At 40.8% G+C, this 21768-nt stretch overlaps 1 protein-coding gene across 1 annotated transcript; it reads left to right on the top strand.

Annotated features, from left to right (window-relative positions):
* The first annotated feature begins 726 nt into the window (after positions 1-726).
* Positions 727-21180, top strand: LOC139474580 (uncharacterized). The gene is made up of 6 exons (XM_071257647.1): positions 727-1073; positions 9291-9647; positions 14165-14275; positions 15407-15499; positions 17608-17695; positions 20471-21180. The coding sequence occupies exons 1-6, from the start codon at positions 938-940 to the stop codon at positions 20760-20762; spliced, it is 1077 nt and encodes a 358-aa protein (XP_071113748.1). The 5' UTR covers positions 727-937; the 3' UTR covers positions 20763-21180.
* Positions 21181-21768: the final 588 nt, after the last annotated feature.

Below are 21768 nucleotides of genomic sequence, written 5' to 3'. Positions count from 1 at the left end.
ACCATGCCGCAGTTTAACATGAATATCCCACTCAACACAGTAAACTGACTCCGAGTCGACCATTCCTTGTTTAAGCCCCTTCATGCCGAGCGCCAGACCCATCTTCTAAGTTCCATCCTTTAACGTATTTTGGTATGACGCGGCCGGGGATCGAACTACTGACCTACTATCAGTTTGTGTGTGTGTGTGTGTGTGTGTGTGCGTGCGTGCGTGCGTGCGTGTGCGTGCGTGCGTGCGTGCGTGCGCGTGCGTGTGTGTGTGTGTGTGCGCGCGTGCGTGCGTGCGTGCGTGCGTGCGTGTGTGTGTGTGTGTGTGTGTGTGTGTGTGTGTGTGTTGTAGAATACTGGTTCAATCTGCGCTTTATGACATACATATATTTCTCTGATATTTTGTAATTCACAAGGGCATTTTTCGGATGTTACTGTTTCTATGCATTACTAGATATGTATGAATTAGTTAATATATAATTGAAGAACACCACAAGAAACCCGGAATTCGCAGAGTTTGGTTGAATGTTCACAACACAGACATAACCTCCTTGACATTTGTGTGAAACTTGTTCTGTTTATGTCAACAACCACAAACATGGAAAACGTCATTATACGACACAAGTCCATCAAATCGCGGCGGAAGCAAACAATATATTGACTGAATAAATATCCCAGCTAATTTGATACGGCCATACTGGCATTACGCTCCCGTGCAACTGGTGAAGGAAATGACACCATCACCTCCTTAAAGACGCATATTAACGGAGGTACTGGGCCGCGAGCAGGTCTGTGCTGAACACGATGACACAAACAGTGAATACAAGCTATGCTTGCAGTATCTAGAGGGGCGTCGCACAAAGACCAGAAACTGAAACGGATAATCCCAATTACTATGATTTGTCACCCAAAAGGAAGAGTTTAGTATAGAACAATGAACTACGGAAAGTATGCAGGATATAGCGGCCATGGGAACAGTGATCGCTTGTGTTGTTGATTTCTCTCAAGAAAGGCCGACCATGATCTGGAAACATGTCTTTCACTGTGCAATTCTGTGGTTCTATGTAGTTTTTCAAAGTGTTCAAGGTAAGCTTCATGTCAGCTCGTTATTAACCAGTAACACAAATATAGCCCGTGGACTTATCATTTTTAGACATGCGGCCATGGGTACTGTGATCGCTTGTGTTGTTCATTACTCTCAGACAGTCGTCCATGATCTGGAAACACGCTTTTTTAATGTGCAATTCTATGGTTTTATGTAGTTTTTCAAAGTGTTTGTGGTCAGTTACATGTCAGCCAGTTATTAACTAATAAGATAAATATAGCACTTTTAATAGTCATTATTGGACATATTTATTATTTGCATAGACACTTAGTGATAATGTATGAGAACTTGTATATTCTGCATTTAATCCATTTAGTCCATTTATTAACGTATCGCCCCAGGTATATCTAATGGTTAATTTATTAGCTTACCTGTCATTATATGTGAGTATATTATTATTATTATTATTAGTAGTAGTAGTAGTAGTAGTAGTTGTATTGTTGTTGTTGTTATTATTATTATTATTATTATCATCATCATCATCATCATCATCATCATTGGTGTGATGTGTTATTACCAAACCGAGACCGAGAAGTTTGTCATTGATATCACATCAACGCTGTAATCTAAAACGAGACACAATCAGCCATATTGGCTTGATGTTGGGTAATGGAGAAAGACGTTAAAGATATCGCAGGCGCAACACACGACATGTGTGTATTTCGTTCATAATCTACAGAACAGAATAACTCTCAAATATTTGTATCGATGATAAATATATTGTGTTTCAGATTACTACACAAACATAACTAATTTCTTTGTCAAAATAATCATTTGTGATTATTTTCTAATAAACAGTACTCATTTTATAGTCAAAATATTCATCCGTGCTGGCGAATTAAAACATTGAAATAAATCTTTATGCCATCAAAGTTCAAAGCATCGGAAGTTAAATATTCCAAACACTATATTCATGACGGGTCATATCAAAGTTCACATATAGTTCCATGAAGTGCCCCTTGCTACATAAGGGCCAATGCCTACACTGATGAAAAGTTCAACTCGGTTGTTATTTCTCTGGCATCAAGTTACCGACAGGGCGGTGCGCCGTTCGTTTCCTTGTTGGCCTTGTCGTATGAAGTAACGTGGCGGGCAGCAGTACTCTTATTAGTGTGCAAGTGTTGGAATTTGTTTAAGAATTAAAACTCCAGATCGGTCAAAATGTGATGTGAGTGCAGTGTTTTGATCATTTAAGGTAAACTTTTGATAAATATATTTAATAAAGAAATACGGATTTCTATTGCTGATGTTTAAGTGCACGGACTTCACACTGATGCGCTTGGTTAAACATTACATTTTGCACATTGCATGAAAAGTAAAATATTTCTGATACGTTGTTTGATAGGCATTACTTAGAAGTTGACGGATGACAAGATAGACACAATTTTTTTATGGATAACAACTTCTTTAATACTGTAAAAGGCGACGTTTCGGTATAGATCCTTATACCGTTGTCAAGCAAGTCTTGCTTGACAACGGTATAAGGATCTATACCGAAACGTCGCCTTTTACAGTATTAAAGAAGTTGTTATCCATAAAAAAATTGTGTCTATCTTGTCATTTCTGATACGTGATAAATAGATGTCTTTCACACAGGCATTCAACGTATGCTACTGAAAATAAATTACGAACAAACAAACGAATTTCTTTCATGAGACTATAGGTAGCCTGTCATGATCAGAAGTTAAACAACACTAAATTTTGTTCATCTGACTATGGTTAATTTGTCCTGACATCAACAGAAATTAAAGATTCTTTCATCTGTCAACAGTTAATCTGTAATAACATCAAAATATGTTAAAGAAAACACCCACTTTTTCTCATATGACTACGGCATGACAGATTAGATAAGACCTGACAATACCTGCAAACACTGGAATAGAAACTCTCTGTAACTGCTTCCACATGTCATGTCCTATTGCGCTTTTGTCTGGTTTATTTGAAAGAGTTCAACATGTGACCTATCAACCATGAACATGATCTTTGGTTGACCTAATTCATGTTCACTTCTTACTGAAGTCTTTATGGACTCATTCTGAGTCTGTTAAACGTGCCTCTCTTGTTCTCCAGGACAATCTTGTTTCTGACTTCTACTGTGTTCTTGTTCTGGTTGATCAACATTGACATCCCTGGTCGTAAACTTAGTACAGAGCTAGCATCTGATCTACAGTCTAAATACTGTTGAGCATGTTGTTGTGCACTTTCAGTCTCATCTTCAAGTCTAGTTATTTCAATGTTAAGCTTTTTAGAATTTGCTATATCATTGTTTTTGGAGTATTCTTCAGACAACATCAGCATTACTTCCATTGCTTGTTCTTGGACAATGCACAACTGATCCATCTGATCTCGAACAGACCTTCGAGTTGGGACATCCTTACCTTCTGTCATATTGTAGAGTTTATTTTTTGCCTTCGTAAATGCAGTCTTTGCACTGGCTTTTTGTTTTTTGAGTTTTAACAAAACCTCTTCCAAATCTGGCTTTGACTCATTACTTTTACCAAAGTCTGACATTATAGTTTCAGATTTTAACATAAGCACAGTGTCTAAGGTTGCTTTTTGAGGTTCAGCCATTTTCTCCCTTACACTATTCCTGTTTGGTAGTATGAACCTAAGTCTTATAAACACGATTTTTTCTGATAACTAACTCACCTGTATCACACTAGAACAATTCATGCATCCAAACTAATCTAACGTGCACTAATAACATCATGATCCACCAACAGGCAGTAACCATGAGTAACAACGAACTAACCACGCTCTGCTACCAAGTTTGGTCAGCAGAAATAGTACATGTGCAATAGGCAGGCAAAGAACTCTAATTCATTTACGATAGTTTTATTTTAGTTTCAAGCAACAATTACAAACAACAATTACTATTGTACTTCAATCCACATTTACAAAGTTTCTGAATTCCCAAATTTCTATTATGATCACGATTACTAAATGACCAGTGTGTCGGACGATGTTGCCTATTACAAACTGAAGCCAAACTGAATAACAACGAGACAGGGGGGTCGAAATGTGGCGCACATGCATGCTTTTAGATATGTATCCGCGAAGTAAAGCAATGTGTGCGCGAACTGTTCTCACATAAAGGAACGAAACAGAACGACCTGTTCGGAAACATAGCATACTCACAGCAATACAACCTGTGAGGAAAATATCCTTATGTCCCATAGTCATATGGTGTTCTTTAACTTCTTTTGCATAGTACACATACATTTCATGTCAAACAGCGACAGAATATAGGTAGACTTCAGTAAACAAATAGAAGTGGCACAGAATTTAGTTTGATGAGTTGCTCTAGCGTTCTGGTTGCAAATGAGCGTACAAAGGCGAATTAATATATTGCCCTTAATGGCGTTATTTTAACTTCGTAGAAAGTAGTTTTGAGCAAAATAGCTGGTTGTCCCGGGCTTTGGGGGACCTTAAAAAAACTCTAATCATATCGAGTGGTCGGAAATGCTTATGGCACACCGCACATACTCAGAACGAGCTGGAAACACTTCAAAAGCCCATTGAGTTGAAAAACAATTGCACATGCCAACGAATGCCTGCTAGAGGAGTCTCAGGCATGGGGGAAAATATCTGCCGAAATCTGGCAATATATTGTGAACGAAATTGTTTTGCAATTAGAGTTGACTATTGGGATCAATACAACTATTTCAATCGTCGAATTTCGTTCCATTCTAACCATCAGATCGAAGCCTATCACAGTCTAATTTGAAATCATTGAAAGGACAATTGTCGCGTTGTCCTCTTCGCAAAAACAAGCAAAAACGTGTTAAAATTAACCAACGCGCGACAATCCGAGAAATGGCCAAAATGTCGCGATGTCGAATTGTCGCGCTTTGGTTAATATGGGCACTTTTTTGTTTGATTTGCAAGGGAGAAAACGCGACAATGATCCTTCTGGAATTACGTGGACCAAGGTTCAGTAGAATTCGACCACATGCTACACGTAATTATTTATTATAAATGACTGAAGTGTAGTTTTGCCACAACCAGGATATCTTCCTGACGAGGCTACGAATTAACTTGATGTGAAGATTCACAGTAAATAATTAACTTGTCAAGCTCAGGAAACCGCATGTCCTGATAGAATATATCTATATCAACAGGCGGCAGACTGAAACGGATGGATGGCTAACTCGACTATTTAACTCTAGTCTGTCTTACAGACCCTGATACAAATATATCAACTACAGCCTATGCAAGACTATAATGTTTGGCAAGTCTAGATTACTGCAGTATCAGGAAAATGAAGAGAATCACTGGGCTCCCTTTTTATTATATTTTTATTAAGATAACTGAGCAACTGTTTTTTCTGTACGATATGTTCATTTCAGAGACTATATGTTAGTCTAATTTAACTCAATCAGCGAGAAAATAGTTTTATAACAATTACTGTTTCAATTATTGATGATGGTATATTCATATGTGTTACATATTTTGTTTATCTAGAATTTAGAAAATGGAGTTTAAAAATGAGAAGCGTTTCTTTCTTAAATGCAAAATAATACGATTGTCCACAGTCTAAGATACACACGCGATAATGAGAACGGAAACTGGGGCATATTTATTCCTGTAGCACGGTTACGGATGCTCACTGCGAGCGTTAGTCGTACTTCCGGGGTGGCTGGGGGCCTCGTCAACTGCAGTACACGTGGTAACAAAGGTTACAGCAGTATATCTTATAACAAAGGTTACAGCAGTACATATGATAACAAAGGTTAATAACATTACATGTTATAACAAAGGTTACAGCAGTACATATGATAACAAGGGTTAATAACATTACATGTCATAACAAAGGTTACAGCAGTACATATGATAACAAAGGTTAATAACATTACATGTTATAGCAAAGGTTACAGCAGTACATATGATAACAAAGGTTAATAACATTACATGTCATAACAAAGGTTACAGCAGTACATATTATAACAAAGGTTAATAACATTAGATGTCATAACAAAGGTTACAGCAGTACATATTATAACAAAAGTTAATAACATTAGATGTCATAACAAAGGTTACAGCAGTACATATTATAACAAAAGTTAATAACATTAGATGTCATAACAAAGGTTACAGCAGTACATATTACAACAAGGCTAATAACATTACATGTCATAACAAAGGTTACAGCAGTACATATTATAACAAAAGTTAATAACATTAGATGTCATAACAAAGGTTACAGCAGTACATATTACAACAAGGCTAATAACATTACATGTCATAACAAAGGTTACAGCAGTACATATTACAACAAAGGTTACAGCAGTTTATGTTATAACACGATTACAGTAGTATATGTTACGACAAAGGTTAATTAGTTTACATGTTAAAACAAAGGTTAATTACATGTTATAACAAGGTTACAGCAGTATATCTTATGACAAAGGTTACAGCAGTACATATTATAACAAAGGTTACAGCAGTACATATTATAACAAGGTTACAGCAGTATATGTTATAACAAAGGCTATGACATTACATGGTATAAACAAGATCACCAGCAGTATACAATACAACAAAGGTTACAGTAGTGTATCTTATAACAAAGGTTACAGCATTACATGTTATAACAAAGGTTACCGGCAGTATATCTCATAACAAAGGTTAATAACATTACATGTTATAACAAAGGTTACCAGCAATACATCTTATAACAAAGGTTAATATCATTACATGTTATAACAAATGTTACCAGCAGTACATGTTATAGCAAAGGTTACCAGCAGTATATCTCGTAACAAAGGTTACAGCAGTATATCGTATAACAAAGGTTACCAGCAGTACATCTTATAACAAAGGTTAATATCATTACATGTTATAACAAATGTTACCAGCAGTATATGTTAAAACAAAGGTTACCAGCAGTATATCTTATAACAAAGGTTAAGTACATTACATGTCATAACAAAGGTTAATAACATTACATGTTTTGACAAAGGTTGCCAGGAATTCATATTATAACAAATGTTACAAGCAGTATATGTTATGTTGTATGTAGAAATGTTAGCTTCAGTGCAAGATAATTATAAAAGCTCACATCAGAACGTGTTATTTTGACATTTTAACAGCAGTACATGTTGTATATAACAGTCAGCAGCGGTATTTGTTGTATATAACAGTTAAAAGCAGTGTATGTTGTATGTACAGTTTACAGCAGTAAATGTTGTATATAACAGTCTGCAGCAGTATATGTTGTATATAACAGTCAGCAGCAGTATGTGTTGTATATAACAGTCAGCAGCAGTATGTGTTGTATATAACAGTCAGCAGCAGTATGTCTTGTATATAACAGTCAGCAGCAGTATGTCTTGTATATAACAGTCTGCAGCAGTACATGTTGTATATAACAGTCAGCAGCAGTATATGTTGTATATAACAGTTAACAACAGTATATGTTGTATATAACAGTTACCAGCAGTATATGTTGTATATAACAGTCAGCAGCAGTATGTGTTGTATATAACAGTCAGCAGGAGTATATGTTGTATATAACTGTCAGCAGCAGTATATGTTGTATATAACAGTCAGCAGCAGTATATGTTGTATATAACAGTTAACAACAGTATATGTTGTATATAACAGTTACCAGCAGTATATGTTGTATATAACAGTCAGCAGCCGTACATGTTGTATATAACAGTCTGCAGCAGTATGTGTTGTATATAACAGTCAGCAGCAGTATGTGTTGTATATAACAGTCAGCAGCAGTATGTCTTGTATATAACAGTCAGCAGCCGTACATGTTGTATATAACAGTCTGCAGCAGTATGTGTTGTATATAACAGTCAGCAGCAGTATGTGTTGTATATAACAGTCAGCAGCAGTATGTGTTGTATATAACAGTCAGCAAGAGTACATGTTGTATATAACAGTCAGCAGCAGTATGTGTTGTATATAACAGTCAGCAGCAGTATGTGTTGTATATAACAGTCAGCAGCAGTAAATGCTGTATATAACAGTCAGCAGCAGTATATGTTGCATATAACAGTCAGCAGCAGTATGTGTTGTATATAACAGTCAGCAGCAGTACATAATGTATATAACAGTCAGCAGCAGTATATGTTGTATATAACAGTCAGCAACAGTATATGTTGTATGTAACAGTTAACAACAGTATATGTTGTATATAACAGTTACCAGCAGTATATGTTGTATATAACAGTCAGCAGCCGTACATGTTATATATAACAATAGACAGCAGTACATGTTGTATATAACAGTTAACAACAGTATATGCTGTATATAACAGCAGACAGCAGTATATGTTGTATATAACAGTCAGCAGCAGTATACGTTGTATATAACAGTTAACAGCAATATATGTTGCATATAACAGTCAGCAGCAGTATGTGTTGTATATAACAGTCATCAGCAGTATGTGTTGTATATAACAGTCAGCAGCAGTAAATGTTGTATATAACAGTCTGCAGCAGAATGTGTTGTATATAACAGTCAGCAGCAGTATGTGTTGTATAGAACAGTCAGCAGCAGTATGTGTTGCATATAACAGTCAGCAGTAGTATGTGTTGTATATAACAGTCAGCAGCAGTACATAATGTATATAACAGTCAGCAGCAGTATATGTTGTATATAACAGTCAGCAACAGTATATGTTGTATATAACAGTTAACAACAGTATATGTTGTATATAACAGTTACCAGCAGTATATGTTGTATATAACAGTCAGCAACAGTTTTTGTTGTATATAACAGTCAGCAACAGTACATGTTGTATATAACACTTAACAACAGTATATGCTGTATATAACAGCAGACAGCAGTATATGTTGTATATAACAGTCAGCAGCAGTATACGTTGTATATAACAGTTAACAGCAGTATATGTTGTATATAACAGTCAGCAGTAGTATATGTTGTATTTAACAGTTAACATCAGTGCATGTCGTATATAACAGTTAACAGTAGTATATGTTGTATTTAACAGTTAACATCAGTTCATGTCGTATATAACAGTTAACAGCAGTATATGTTGTATTTAACAGTTAACACCAGTTCATTTTGTATATAACAGTTAACAGCAGTTCATGTCGTATTTAACAGTTAACAGCAGTATATGTTGTATATAACAGTTAACAGCAGTACATGCAAAAAAGGTGTCGACACTGTTATCATTATCATATTTTGAAAGTGACATAGGCTGTTATCACTTCCAGCTAAAACTACCAGAGTCAACATGTGCAGGAAAAACATCATGATTCGAAAGCACATCCACCTTTTCCACGACATCAAGGGCCTCGATCCTCAGATTAATGACGTCACGTGTCAGTGTAACCTTTATACTCAGCCATTCAAAGGTTGCGTCAATATGAAAGCACAAAGCGTTGAAGCTCTCGATCAGCTCCGTGACTGTCGAATACCCCGGAGTTCTCGGTTTTCTATGGACAACAGCTCATGTGTGATACAATACCGAGTGAATGAGGTGTATGATGGCTGCACGCACAACGTCACAGTCATGATGGCGCCGGACAAAACACTCCAAGAGCCTGTGAAAGACTGGCTAAATATTACAGGTAAAGATTAATATCAATTAATGGAAGGATAGAGACAAACACGAGCAATTGTTGCAAGCTGATATTCCTTTGGGACCTGTTCACCGTATATCAGAAAAAACTTGTTGTAGGCGTATTAACGTTCCCGGCGCCATGTTTGCCCGGTGTTTATTTTTGTTGATTGAATTGCATGTGATAAGTGTGTGTGACGTCGGAACAGTAGTCATATTTACATACATGGAAGTATATTATTTCATTTTACAAAAGATGACGTTGCTTATTCCACATTGAACTTAAAATACATGCTCTCAATGACCTTAAAATACATTTACAATGTTTTGACACGTGTCTATTACCTTTAATGATTGTTTATGTGTATTCATGTGTCATCTGCATGTGATGTATGAATGACGTTATTCAGATTAGGGAAGAGACTTTATGGATGTCAACTTTTTTTTATTATGAGGAACACAACGTTTCGGAGTATATGCTTCACCCTTCATCGGGTGAATGAATGCTATGAGGCAGAGGCTCCCGTTTGCCAATTGTCCATTGCCAATTACCAATCAGTGATAATTTAGTCCTGGCTTCCTGTTGTCCATAACTATCAGCGCTAATTACTGTAAAGCGTTGGCTTCCATTGTCTATTGCAAATCACCTGTCAGCGCAAATTATCTGTTGGCTTCCCTTGTTAAGTCTCCACCTTTCGTTACCTTATTACTTTTGTTGTTCTTACATGTACATATATATGTTTTCTGCCTCATAGCATTCTATAAATCCACCACACTAGCTTACATACACGAAAACTGGCCAAATTGGTGCCACATCTACACAGACGGATCTTCCGATCCGATCACAAATCGCACAGGTTTCGGAGTCCACATAGCACAACCAAGTAGGAACACTCAATCTTATCGACTCCCAAACAACCAATCCATCTTCACTGCAGAGTTAATGGGCATAGCATCCGCCCTCCATAACCAACATGCTAAAAAACATAAAAAAATCCTAATACTCACAGACTCACTAAGTGGACTACAGGCCCTCCAAAATAAAAACACCAAAAACCGCCCTAAACTCATTAACCAAATACTCAAAAGCGCAAATAACTTAACAGAGGCAGGCAAACAAATAGCATTTATCTGGATCCCAGCCCACGTAGGAATATATGGAAACGAAAACGCCGATCAAGCCGCCAAAAAATCCCTCAAAATTCCTGAAATAAGACTTAATCTACCAATATCTAAAGCAGAGATCAAAAGCATTAACAAACGTAAAATCACCCAAAAAGGGCATAAGACATACCTAAAAACAAACACACAGATAATCAAAATCCTCAAAAAACCTCTAACCAAACCTAAAATCCTCCATCCATCCAAGAAAATTGATAGAATAATCACCAAACTCCAAACAGGTCACACTAAACTAAACAGTCAACTCCTAAAAATAAAAAAACACGCAACCGGAAAATGCCCACACTGCCCACACCTGGAAACAATAGAACATGCACTCTTACACTGCACGCACTACCAAACCCACCGAGCAACACTCCAAACAAATCTAAAACTAGATAAAGCCATAACCCTAGAATCAATCCTAAATCCACATAACAATATAGAAAAATTTAAAGCACTAGGCGTATACTTAACTAAAACCAATCTAATGATCCGCATCTAAAAACACTCAACCACACCACATAAACAGACAAACACACACCAACACACTCCCTTAGTACACTACCACACCCCTAGGCATGCATTCCAAATTTCAAAATCTCCAAAACTTATATAAGCAACCACTAAAACCCCCCTCTGGTTGCAACACCTTTATTTTCCCTTCAAAACCACGCTAAATGGCCCGACCGGGCCCGTGTGCGAAATACGCTCCAGTCGGAAAGCGCACGTTAAATCTCCAAACGTAAGTAAGTAAGTAAGTAAGCATTCTATACAGGGCAGTATCCTCAGCCCCACCCTCTTCAATATAATGATAAACGATCTATTCGAGGGCCTATCCCCTAAAGTAAACACATCAAAATTCGCGGATGATGGAGCCATCTGGATCCGCACTAAAAGCATGAAAATGGTCCAAAATTTACTCTTAAAATCTCTTAATAAAATACAACAATGGGCTGACAAATGGGGCTTCTCCCTTACCTCAGAAAAAAACAACAGGAATAGTATTCAAACATGAAAAACATGAAACCCGCCTCCCCAATCCTCCAGCTAAACAATCAAACAATCAAATTTCCAAAACAGACCAAATTCTTAGGACTTATTTTCGATGAACATCTCACCTGGGATGCTCACATCCAAAACCTAACAACTAAATGCAGTAAAGACCTAAACTCCCTAAGATGCCTAACTGGCTCTAACTGGGGAGCCTCCAAAGATACCCTCCTCTCTCTTTACATATCACTAATTAGATCAAAACTAGACTACGGCTGCGCCATATACAACACCCAAAAAAACTCTCTATCTAAAAAACTTGACTCAATACAATATCAGGCTCTTAAACTAATTACACGCACCCAACATGGCACCTCCTACACCTCACTTCAGACTTAACAGGAGAAATGCCACTAAGTCTACGCAGGGAACAGCTAAGCTTAAATTTCTGGGGCGCGTCCCAATCAAACCCTCTCATCCAAAACTTAATAAACCAAAACATCAGCCCCAAAAACCAAGCTCTAGCTCGTAAACACCCCTTACTTACCCCAATATCCCAAAGAATAACAAACTACCTAAATGATCACCAAATTAAAAATCTTAACCAAAACTGCAAACAATCAAATATCTTCACCCCTAAACTTAAAATACCCAAAATAGACACAACACTAGCTAGCCAAATAAATAAACAAACCGACCCAAACATAGCTAAGACTACCACACTAGCATACATACACGAAAATTGGCCAAATTGGTGTCACATTTACACGGACGGATCCTCAGATCCGACCTCCAAACACACATGTTTCGGAGTCCATACCACACAACCAACTAAAACCACACAATCCTTCCGACTCCCAAACAACCAATCAATATTCACGGCAGAACTAATGGGCATGGCCTCAGCCCTCCATAATCAAGAATCCAAAAACCACAAAAAAATCCTAATACTTACCGACTCCCTAAGTGGACTGCAAGCCCTCCAAAACAAAAATACCAAAAACCGACCTAAATTAATAAATCAAATACTTAAAAGCTCCAACGACCTAACTAAGGCAGGCAAACAAATAACCTTCTTGTGGATACCCGCCCACGTAGGAATATACGGTAATGAAAACGCCGATAAAGCAGCTAAACTTACCCATCTCAAAATCAGAAATTAAAAGTGTAAACAAGCAAAAAATCACAAAAAATGGCATAACCTATATCTAAACTCAAATAGCCAAATCAAAAAAGTGCTCAGCAAACCACTAACCAAACCAAACATTCTCCATCCATAAAAAAAATCGACAGAGTAATCACTAAACTCCAAACAGGACACACCAACCTAAATAACCACCTAAAAAAGCCAAAAAAACCACTACAGGTAACTGCCCACACTGCAAACAACCAGAAACCCCAGAACACGCACTCATCCACTGCACACACTACCTAACACATCGAACCGCATTACAAACCACCCTCAATCTAAACAAGGCTCTCACTCTAGAAGCAATACTTAACCCACAAAATAAACTAGAAAACTTCAAGGCCTTAGGCGTATTCTTAATCAAAACGGAACTAATAAAACGCATCTAAAAACACAATAACCTACCAAATCAAAATCACATAAACAAACAAACATCCACCATACCCAGCTTCCTTAGTTCTCCTCCCCAATCCCATCGGCATCTATTCCAAATCTCAAAATTCCCAAATTCTATATAAGCAACTCCTAAACCTCCCTCTTGGGTTGCACAGACCACTTTCGCCCCTTTCGGAAACACATTAAATGGCCTGGCCGGGCCCGTGTGCGAAATACGCATCACACGGAAAGCGCGCGTTAAATCTCCAAAGTAAGTAAGTAGCATTCTATAAACAGAGCGGCCAAGGATAAAAATGAAATCATATCAATATAAGAAAATAGAAATCATATCAATACAAAAACAGAAACTCTGTGAATACCAAACCCACAATAGATATATGTACCCTACTCACACAGGAGCCCCAAAGAGGGACAGGTCAGCCGAAATTGCTTAGGCAGAAGGCGACCTCTTAAACTCTTAATGCAACAACAACAACAACATCATAGCATTCATTCACCTGATGAAGGAGTAAGCACATGCCCCGAAACGTTGTGTTCTTCAGAACAAAGAAGTTGACATCCATAAATTCTCTTCCATATGTGTATCACTTCTAAATGCCTTACAAAGACTTATTATTGAGATCGTTTGATAAATGACAATGGTATTCTGTTTTTGTGCTGTTTGATAACACAGACAAATGATAATGTGACTTTGAAAGAATACAGATCTAGTATTGATGCAGGCTTTAGATGTGTTTCACTGTGTGATTGATCTTCTCTGAACGTTCTGCTTCATACGCGGCCTTCAGCGACAGATGAGAGTGGAGTTTACATCAACTGCAGATGGACGGGGTCCGTCACAACACTGATAACTCAATACCCTACAACTTCAGCATTTACAGATAGTGGACAGGAAGAAGGCAGGTTACTTTGTCCTCTTAAAAAGTTAAATCTGCAATATTTCCCTCGCACGTCCTCATATATCTGAACTAGCAGGACTCAGTGGACTCAGTGTCCCCTTGAACAAAACCGCCGCACTCTGTATTGCACTTTACACATACTCACGGTTTTGTCAGGACAATATATGTGCACTTTACACATACTCACGGTTTTGTCAGGACAATATACGTGTACTTTACAAGTACTCAAGGCTTTGTCAGGACAATATATTTGCACTTAACACGTACTCAAGGGTTTATCAGGACAATATGTGTGCACTTTACACGTACTCAAGTCTTTGTCAGGACAATATACGTGCCCTTTACACGTACTCAAGTCTTTGTCAGGACAATATACGTGCCCTTTACACGTACTCAAGTCTTTGTCAGGACAATATACGTGCCCTTTACACGTACTCAAGTCTTTGTCAGGACAATATACGTGCCCTTTACACGTACTCAAGTCTTTGTCAGGACAATATACGTGCCCTTTACACGTACTCAAGTCTTTGTCAGGACAATATACGTGCCCTTTACAAGTACTCAAGCCTTTGTCAGGACAATATACGTGCCCTTTACAAGTACTCAAGTCTTTGTCAGGACAATATACGTGCCCTTTACAAGTACTCAAGTCTTTGTCAGGACAATATACGTGCCCTTTACACGTACTCAAGTCTTTGTCAGGACAATATACGTGCCCTTTACAAGTACTCAAGGCTTTGTCAGGACAATATACGTGCCCTTTACAAGTACTCAAGGCTTTGTCAGGACAATATATTTGCACTTTACACGTACTCAAGGCTTTGTCAGGAAAATATACGTGCACTTTACACATACTCAAGGGTTTGTTAGAATAATGTACGTGCACTTTACTCGTACACAAAGCTTTGTGGGCCAATAAGGATGACCAAAAGCGTCTTCACTACATGTACGTAGTAAATTGCGTGATAAATTCAGTTTGTACCTGAATCACTGAATTACACTTCGTTGAACACTTGCACATCTTTGATTGGCCTACTTGCCACTGGCAACACAGTCAGAGGTTGCCTTGCCAACCACACTTTGAGAACCGTCATGGACATAAAAATAAAACGTTTTTTTCACTTTTCTTAGAGAATACAATAGACCCTGCTGACAACTCTTCTCTGTGCTGGAATTGTACCACCCCGTCCAACGGCAATGTCCGTCGTATCAGGCCCTCTGAAGGTGAGTATTGAGAAGTTGAGTATAGATACAAGTATATGAGGCCTTGTCGTCTTAGTTACGCAATTCACTGTGCAGAGTTCACTGGGCACCAGGCAGGGTAACAACAAGTACCATCTACTTTTACCGACGTCTTTTTTGTATGTCGGTCGGGCATCGAACCCACGTCCTTTCGCGCTCTGGGCAGACTCTCTATCCACTAGACCCAGGAGTTTACAGACTCTTAATTACACAATTCACTTTGCAGAATTGCCTCCCTTGGTCGCGCCACAATCCAATGATCGCTGTTTTTTGGTTTGACGGCAACATGCCCGTATTCGTAGGTTTCATCCCAGTCTGGTGTGTTGCTACCTTAAACTGACATGCCGCGGTGTAATTTAAAAATATTTATTCTACCACACCCCAGGGGACGAATATAGGTCCCAATTACATGATGACTGTCGTAAGAGTAGACGGGAATGAGACTCGGTGGTCTCAGTGTGTATGGTAAATTTAGTGCTCCGACGGCGAGGACCGTAAGTCGCCTCTTACGACAAGCAAAGTCGCTTTTTTCGGCAATCAGGGGTTGCTGAAGACCTTTATCCCCCGGATCTTCACGAGTATGGACTGTTACAACCCAGCCCACTTGTAAACTTCCCATGTTTGGGTGGGTGGTTGAGTTGGGTTTAACGACGCTTTTAACAGTATTCCAGTTATATCGCGGCGTGTCAGCTTAATGTGGGAGGAAAACCCGAGGTGATGCAGATTTCAGACGTTTACCACTTCAGTGAAACCCACGAACACGGGTATGGTGCTGACATGAGAATGTCATTCTGATTGCACACTGATTCAAACACAGAGGTAGTAACAACGTAGCGCCATGCACATAAATAATGGACACTGTGAGCCGCACTCCAACTTTATGAATACATGAGTGAGTATGGTTTTACGCCGCTTTTAGCAATATTCAAGTAATATCACGGCGGGGGAAACCAGCAATTCACACATCGTACCCATGTGGGAAACGAACCCGGGCTTCCGGCGTGTCGAGCGAACGCTTTAACCACTAGGCTACCTCACAACCCCCAACGTTATGACGCCGGCCTGTATATAATCCTGCCTAAATCAGACAAACCTGTGGTTGATATCAGGAGCAACGATCCATACCTGAGGGGTATCAACCAAGTCACCGAGGCTGACCATGTGATCCATTTAGTTGTCTCGTACGTAACGTTTCTGGGGGCCTGTTCTAAGTCCCCGCGGGGAACATGAACTAGAGAGGACACTGACACACATGATCAGAGATGTCTTCGGTCTTCTTGTTGGCTCTCGACGTACCGTATTAGTTAAGGTAACATTCACTGTGGAGAGAGACCGCCCCCGTGGTCAAGTGGTAGAGCGTCCGCACGGAGACCGGAAGGTCCGTAGTTCGATCCCCGGCCGCGTCATACCAAAATACGTTAAAGGTTGGAACTTAAAAGATGGGTCTGGCGCTCAGCATGAAGGGGCTTAAACAAGGAATGGTTGACTCGGAGTCAGTTTACTGTGTTGAGTGGGGTATTCATGTTAAACTGCGACTATATATAAACTATAAATTCGACATTAGGCCGGAGTAGTCTAACAGCCACACAACACACACACACACACACACACACACACATGCGTGCACGTCGTTAAAAAGGGCAATAACCTAAAACGTGAAATCAGAACCCATTTCACATCATATCACCACCTCACCAGTGTGGAGAGGTCAGTGTACCTCACTATAAGACGACTCTCGTGGCTACAATATTATAAACGTCAGCATGTGTCTCATTGTTTTCTGATGGTGTGGTTCGCTGCACGTGCTATAAACACAGGTCTGCTTGGCCCAGACTCAAAAGTAAATACTTCTCGAAACAATTTGAGTTTGTTAGTTTGTCATTTTTGTTGGAAACAAATCTACCAAAGATTTGGATATTTTTTAATAGGCGCGTATGCTTCAAAGAAGGCATCACTACACCGGCCCCCCGTTCTGCCCGCGGATTTTCCCCATGGGGTATGCATGCTCATTACATGTGACACCCGAATGCCACACATACCCAGATATAATGAAACCTACTCTTCTATATATGTGTGATTTATTTTTCCAGTCGCACATCAGATAGACATCATTCTGGCCGTCGCTGGCGGGTTTGTGGCGGTGTTCCTCGTGATAGCGTATCTCTGCCTGTGTAAAAGGTGAGTCCCCACAATACACTGCTCCATCTGTGTGTGGCGGTGTTCCTGGTGATGGTGTTCTTCTGCCTGTGTAAAAGGTGAGTCCCCACATTACACTGCTCCATTCGTGTGTGGCGGTGTTCCTGGTGATGGTGTTCTTCTGCCTGTGTACAAGGTGAGTCCCCACAATACACTGTTCCGTCCGTGTGTGGCGGTGTTCCTGGTGATGGTGTTCCTCTGCCTGTGTAAAAGGTGAGTCCCCACAATACACTGTTCCAGCCGTGTGTGGCGGTGTTCCTGGTGATGGTTTTCCTCTGCCTGTGTAAAAGGTGAGTCCCCACAATACACTGTTCCGTCCGTGTGTGGCGGTGTTCCTGGTGATAGCGTACCTCTGCCTGTGTAAAAGGTGAGTCCCCACAATACACTGCTCCAGCCGTGTGTGGCGGTGTTCCTGGTGATGGTTTTCCTCTGCCTGTGTAAAAGGTGAGTCCCCACAATACACTGCTCCAGCCGTGTGTGGCGGTGTTCCTGGTGATGGTGTTCTTCTGCCTGTGTAAAAGGTGAGTCCCCACAACTCACTGCTCCAGCCCTGTGTGGCGGTGTTCCTGGTGATGGTGTTCCTCTGCCTGTATAAAATGTGAGTCCCCACAACACACTGTTCCATTCGTGTGTGGCAGGGTTCCCCGTGAGGGAGTTCCCCTGCCTGTGTACAAGGTGAGTCCCCACAACACACTGCCCCAGTCCTGTATGGCGGTGTTCCCCGTGAGGGTGTTTCCCTGCCTGAGTAGAATGTGACTCGCCAACAAGACACTGCCCCAGTCCTGTGTGGCGGTGTTCCCCGTGAGGGTGTTCCCCTGCCTGTGTACAAGGTGAGTCCCCACAACGCACTGCCCCAGTCCTGTATGGCGGTGTTCCTGGTGAGGGTGTTCCCCTGCCTGAGTAGAATGTGAGTCACCAACAAGACACTGCCCCAGTCCTGTGTGGCGGTGTTCCCCGTGAGGGTGTTCCCCTGCCTGAGTAGAATGTGAGTCACCAACAAGACACTGCCCCAGTCCTGTGTGGTGGTGTTCCCCGTGAGGGTGTTCCCCTGCCTGTGTGATGGGCATGGTGTGAGTGTGATACTAATGAAAGGATACTCACGTGGTTGGGGTTGACATCGCTGACGGGAGAGCTAGTTAGAGTCGTTGGGTTTCCTCGGATAGTTTCATCCAAACCCTCTTTGCTGCATTTTTACAATTTTAATCTGTAAATAATGACATTAAAAGATCTTATTTCATAAAAACACAGTCTCAGTTTCGCATTGCATTGATGCCTAGTCCTGTTTGAAATTAGGCACTTGACGGTGGCACTACTGTAGTCACCCCTTCAAAACCACGCATAATTGATTCGATGACATAGTTAGGATTCAAAGATTAAACATGGATGATACACTTGGACATACTGCTTTTATAAGGTGAGGTGAAACTGGAGTCAACGTCGCGTTCAAGATTATTGCAATTATATAGCGACGTGCATGCACGTGTGTGTGTGTGTGTGTGTGTGCGTGCGTGCGTGCGTGCGTGCGTGCGTGCGTGCGTGCGTGCGTGCGTGTACTAGTCCAGACTAACGCCGATTTTGTAGTAGTACCCCTTGAGATACCATGCAACAATTTAACATAAATAACGTGACGCCCAGCCGACCAGCCCCTCAATGCCGAGTACCAGCCAAGGTAACAACAAGTACCATATTTCAACGTCTTTTGGTATGACGCGGTCGGGGTTCGAACCACGGACCTTCCGCTCTCCGGGCGGACGCTCTGAGACTAGACCACTGAGGCGGACGACTTCTTTATATAAGGGCGATTTAACTATGCCGCAACAAAAATCGTTCAGTTTACCATGACCTTTAACCAGGAAGAAAGCTGTAAGTGAATCAGACGACTTTATCACGGTACTTATTGCGGAGTATTATCTTTCCAGTGTTTCTGTATGTATGAGTCAGTGTACTGTGAGAACATGGCCTTCACTCCGCCTACTCGCGTTAACACCACAGGACTCGCGTGTCATACCAAAACCGGAAGTGGCTCTGGTCCACTTGAAACTGAGAGCAGAGATCTCGACCCACTCTAACCGGACAGTTCTAATATGGGACGATGTTGATATTTGGAGATATGTCCAGACAGATACGATGGTGATTCATTGTTCATCATGGGCTATTCATATCGTCCCGGGCGTCGCCATACCGGTACTTGTGGTTAACCTGCCCGGCTCCCGTCATTTAATAAGGGGATAAAAAAGAGACTTGTCGGCTCGGAGTCCATATATTCTGTGTCCGAGTAGGGCGCTATCTCAGATAGTTAGTTCTAGTACAAGCACACAGAAGCACGTCGCTATATTAGTGCTGTAATATTTATAGCTGTGTTTAATCCAAGTTCAGGGGTAGGGTAGCCTTGTGGTTAAAGCGTTCGCTCGTCACGCCGAAAACCCGGGTTCGATTCCCCACATGGGTACAAGGTGTGAAGCCCATTTCTGGTGTCCCCAGCTGTGATATCCAGAAATATTGCTAAAAGCGGCGTAAAACCAATATCCCGTAATACGTCAATTCCTCATTCATTGACAAGCGCCACTTATCATGACGTCAGTGTTTTGTGTGTACCTAGATTTGTCCAATTCCCGCACAGCCAGCGAAGTCGCATTGCCTACTGTCGTCGTGTAGGCAAAATCGTTAGTAATGTTCGTTAGAAATATTGGAAAACGAATAAGTCGAATACAAAAATGTGAAATAATATTTTTGTTAAAAATATTATTTTTATATTAGTTACAGAAAACATGGTAAGCTAGAAGTCTACCCACCTCCTCAACCCACGCCGTGCAACACGCCGGTTAAGAAAGAAAGTGCGCAAGACTCCACCATGTGCGACAGCGTCTTTGTGGAAACGTGTTCAACAGAGGACGTCTTTGTGGAAACGTGCCAGGCGGAGATTAAGAAAGAGGACGGCAACTGTGTGGCGACTGCTGACAACATCGACGACGGAAATTCTCAGCGATATGTGAAGTTTGTAAGGCGAACGTCGGATGACTGTTACGATAACGTTGGATTTAACTCCTAACTTTTGTGTATCACCTCTGTGCATATTTGAACGATCAGAGTTTTGTGTCTTTTGTCCGGGTTCTGCAGGAAAACACCTCGGCAGTACATGTATATGTGAACAGTAGCTTAATTTGTAACAACTAGACTTATTTCCACAGCTCTCTGTGGGGATTCCATATCAGAATGGGCCCCCCTTAATCAATCCTGTCTCCTTTAGGACATTGCGGGGCAATATAGGCCTCCCCAGTAATCATGCTTGTCCCTTTTGGGATATTCCGGGGCCTGACAGGCCCCCAGGAAGCATTCTTGTCTCCTCTGGCATATTTCGGGGCAGAATAGGCCTGCAATAATTATTCCTGTCTCCTTTGGGACATTCCGTGGCAAGATAGGCCCCAGTCATCATGCCTGTCTCCTTTGGAATATTCCGGGACAAGATAGGCCCCAGCAATCATTCCTATCTCTTTTGGAACATTCCGGGACAAGATAGGCCCCAGTGATTATTCCTGTCTCCTTTTGGAATATTCCGGGACAAGACAGACCCCCAGCAATTATGACTGTCTCCTTTGGGACATTCCGGGACAAGATAGGCCCCAGCAATCATTCCTGTCTCTTTTTGGACATTCCGGGACAAGATAGGCCCCAGCAATCATTCCTGTCTCTTTTTGGACATTCCGGGACAAGATAGACCCCCAGCAATCATGTTTGTCTCCTTTGGGACATTCCGGGACAAGATAGACCCCCAGCAATCATGTTTGTCTCCTTTGGGACATTCCGGGGCAAGATAGACCCCCAGCAATCATTCCTGTTTCCCTTCGGGCAATGCAGCCCAGAATGGACCCACAGTAATCATTCTTGTCACGTTTCCGGGGCAAGACAGGAAGTCAGTAATCATTCTTGTGATAGCGCAGGCCGCTGCTCAAGCTGTCAACCGCTGGTCCGCCTGTTCGAGACACGCTTACTGACAGACCGCCATAAACGGCGACTGCGGATTAAAACATCATTTACTTCTTCACTCACCATTTCGC

This window comes from Haliotis cracherodii, unplaced genomic scaffold (assembly GCF_022045235.1).
Source record: "Haliotis cracherodii isolate W230 unplaced genomic scaffold, xgHalCrac1.p SCAF_3, whole genome shotgun sequence".
Lineage (NCBI taxonomy): Eukaryota > Metazoa > Mollusca > Gastropoda > Lepetellida > Haliotidae > Haliotis > Haliotis cracherodii.
The sequence above is the reverse complement of the archived record's forward strand: the minus strand, read 5'-3'. Positions and strand labels throughout refer to the sequence as shown.

Excerpts from the sequence above, each read along its gene's own strand:
- LOC139474580 (XM_071257647.1), top strand. The coding sequence starts at position 938 with ATGCAGGATATAGCGGCCATGGGAACAGTGATCGCTTGTGTTGTTGAT. Across the intron at positions 9,648-14,164 it reads AGACTGGCTAAATATTACAG|CGACAGATGAGAGTGGAGTT; the intron begins GTAAAGATTAAT and ends CGCGGCCTTCAG. Across the intron at positions 17,696-20,470 it reads TATCTCTGCCTGTGTAAAAG|TTACAGAAAACATGGTAAGC; the intron begins GTGAGTCCCCAC and ends TTTTTATATTAG.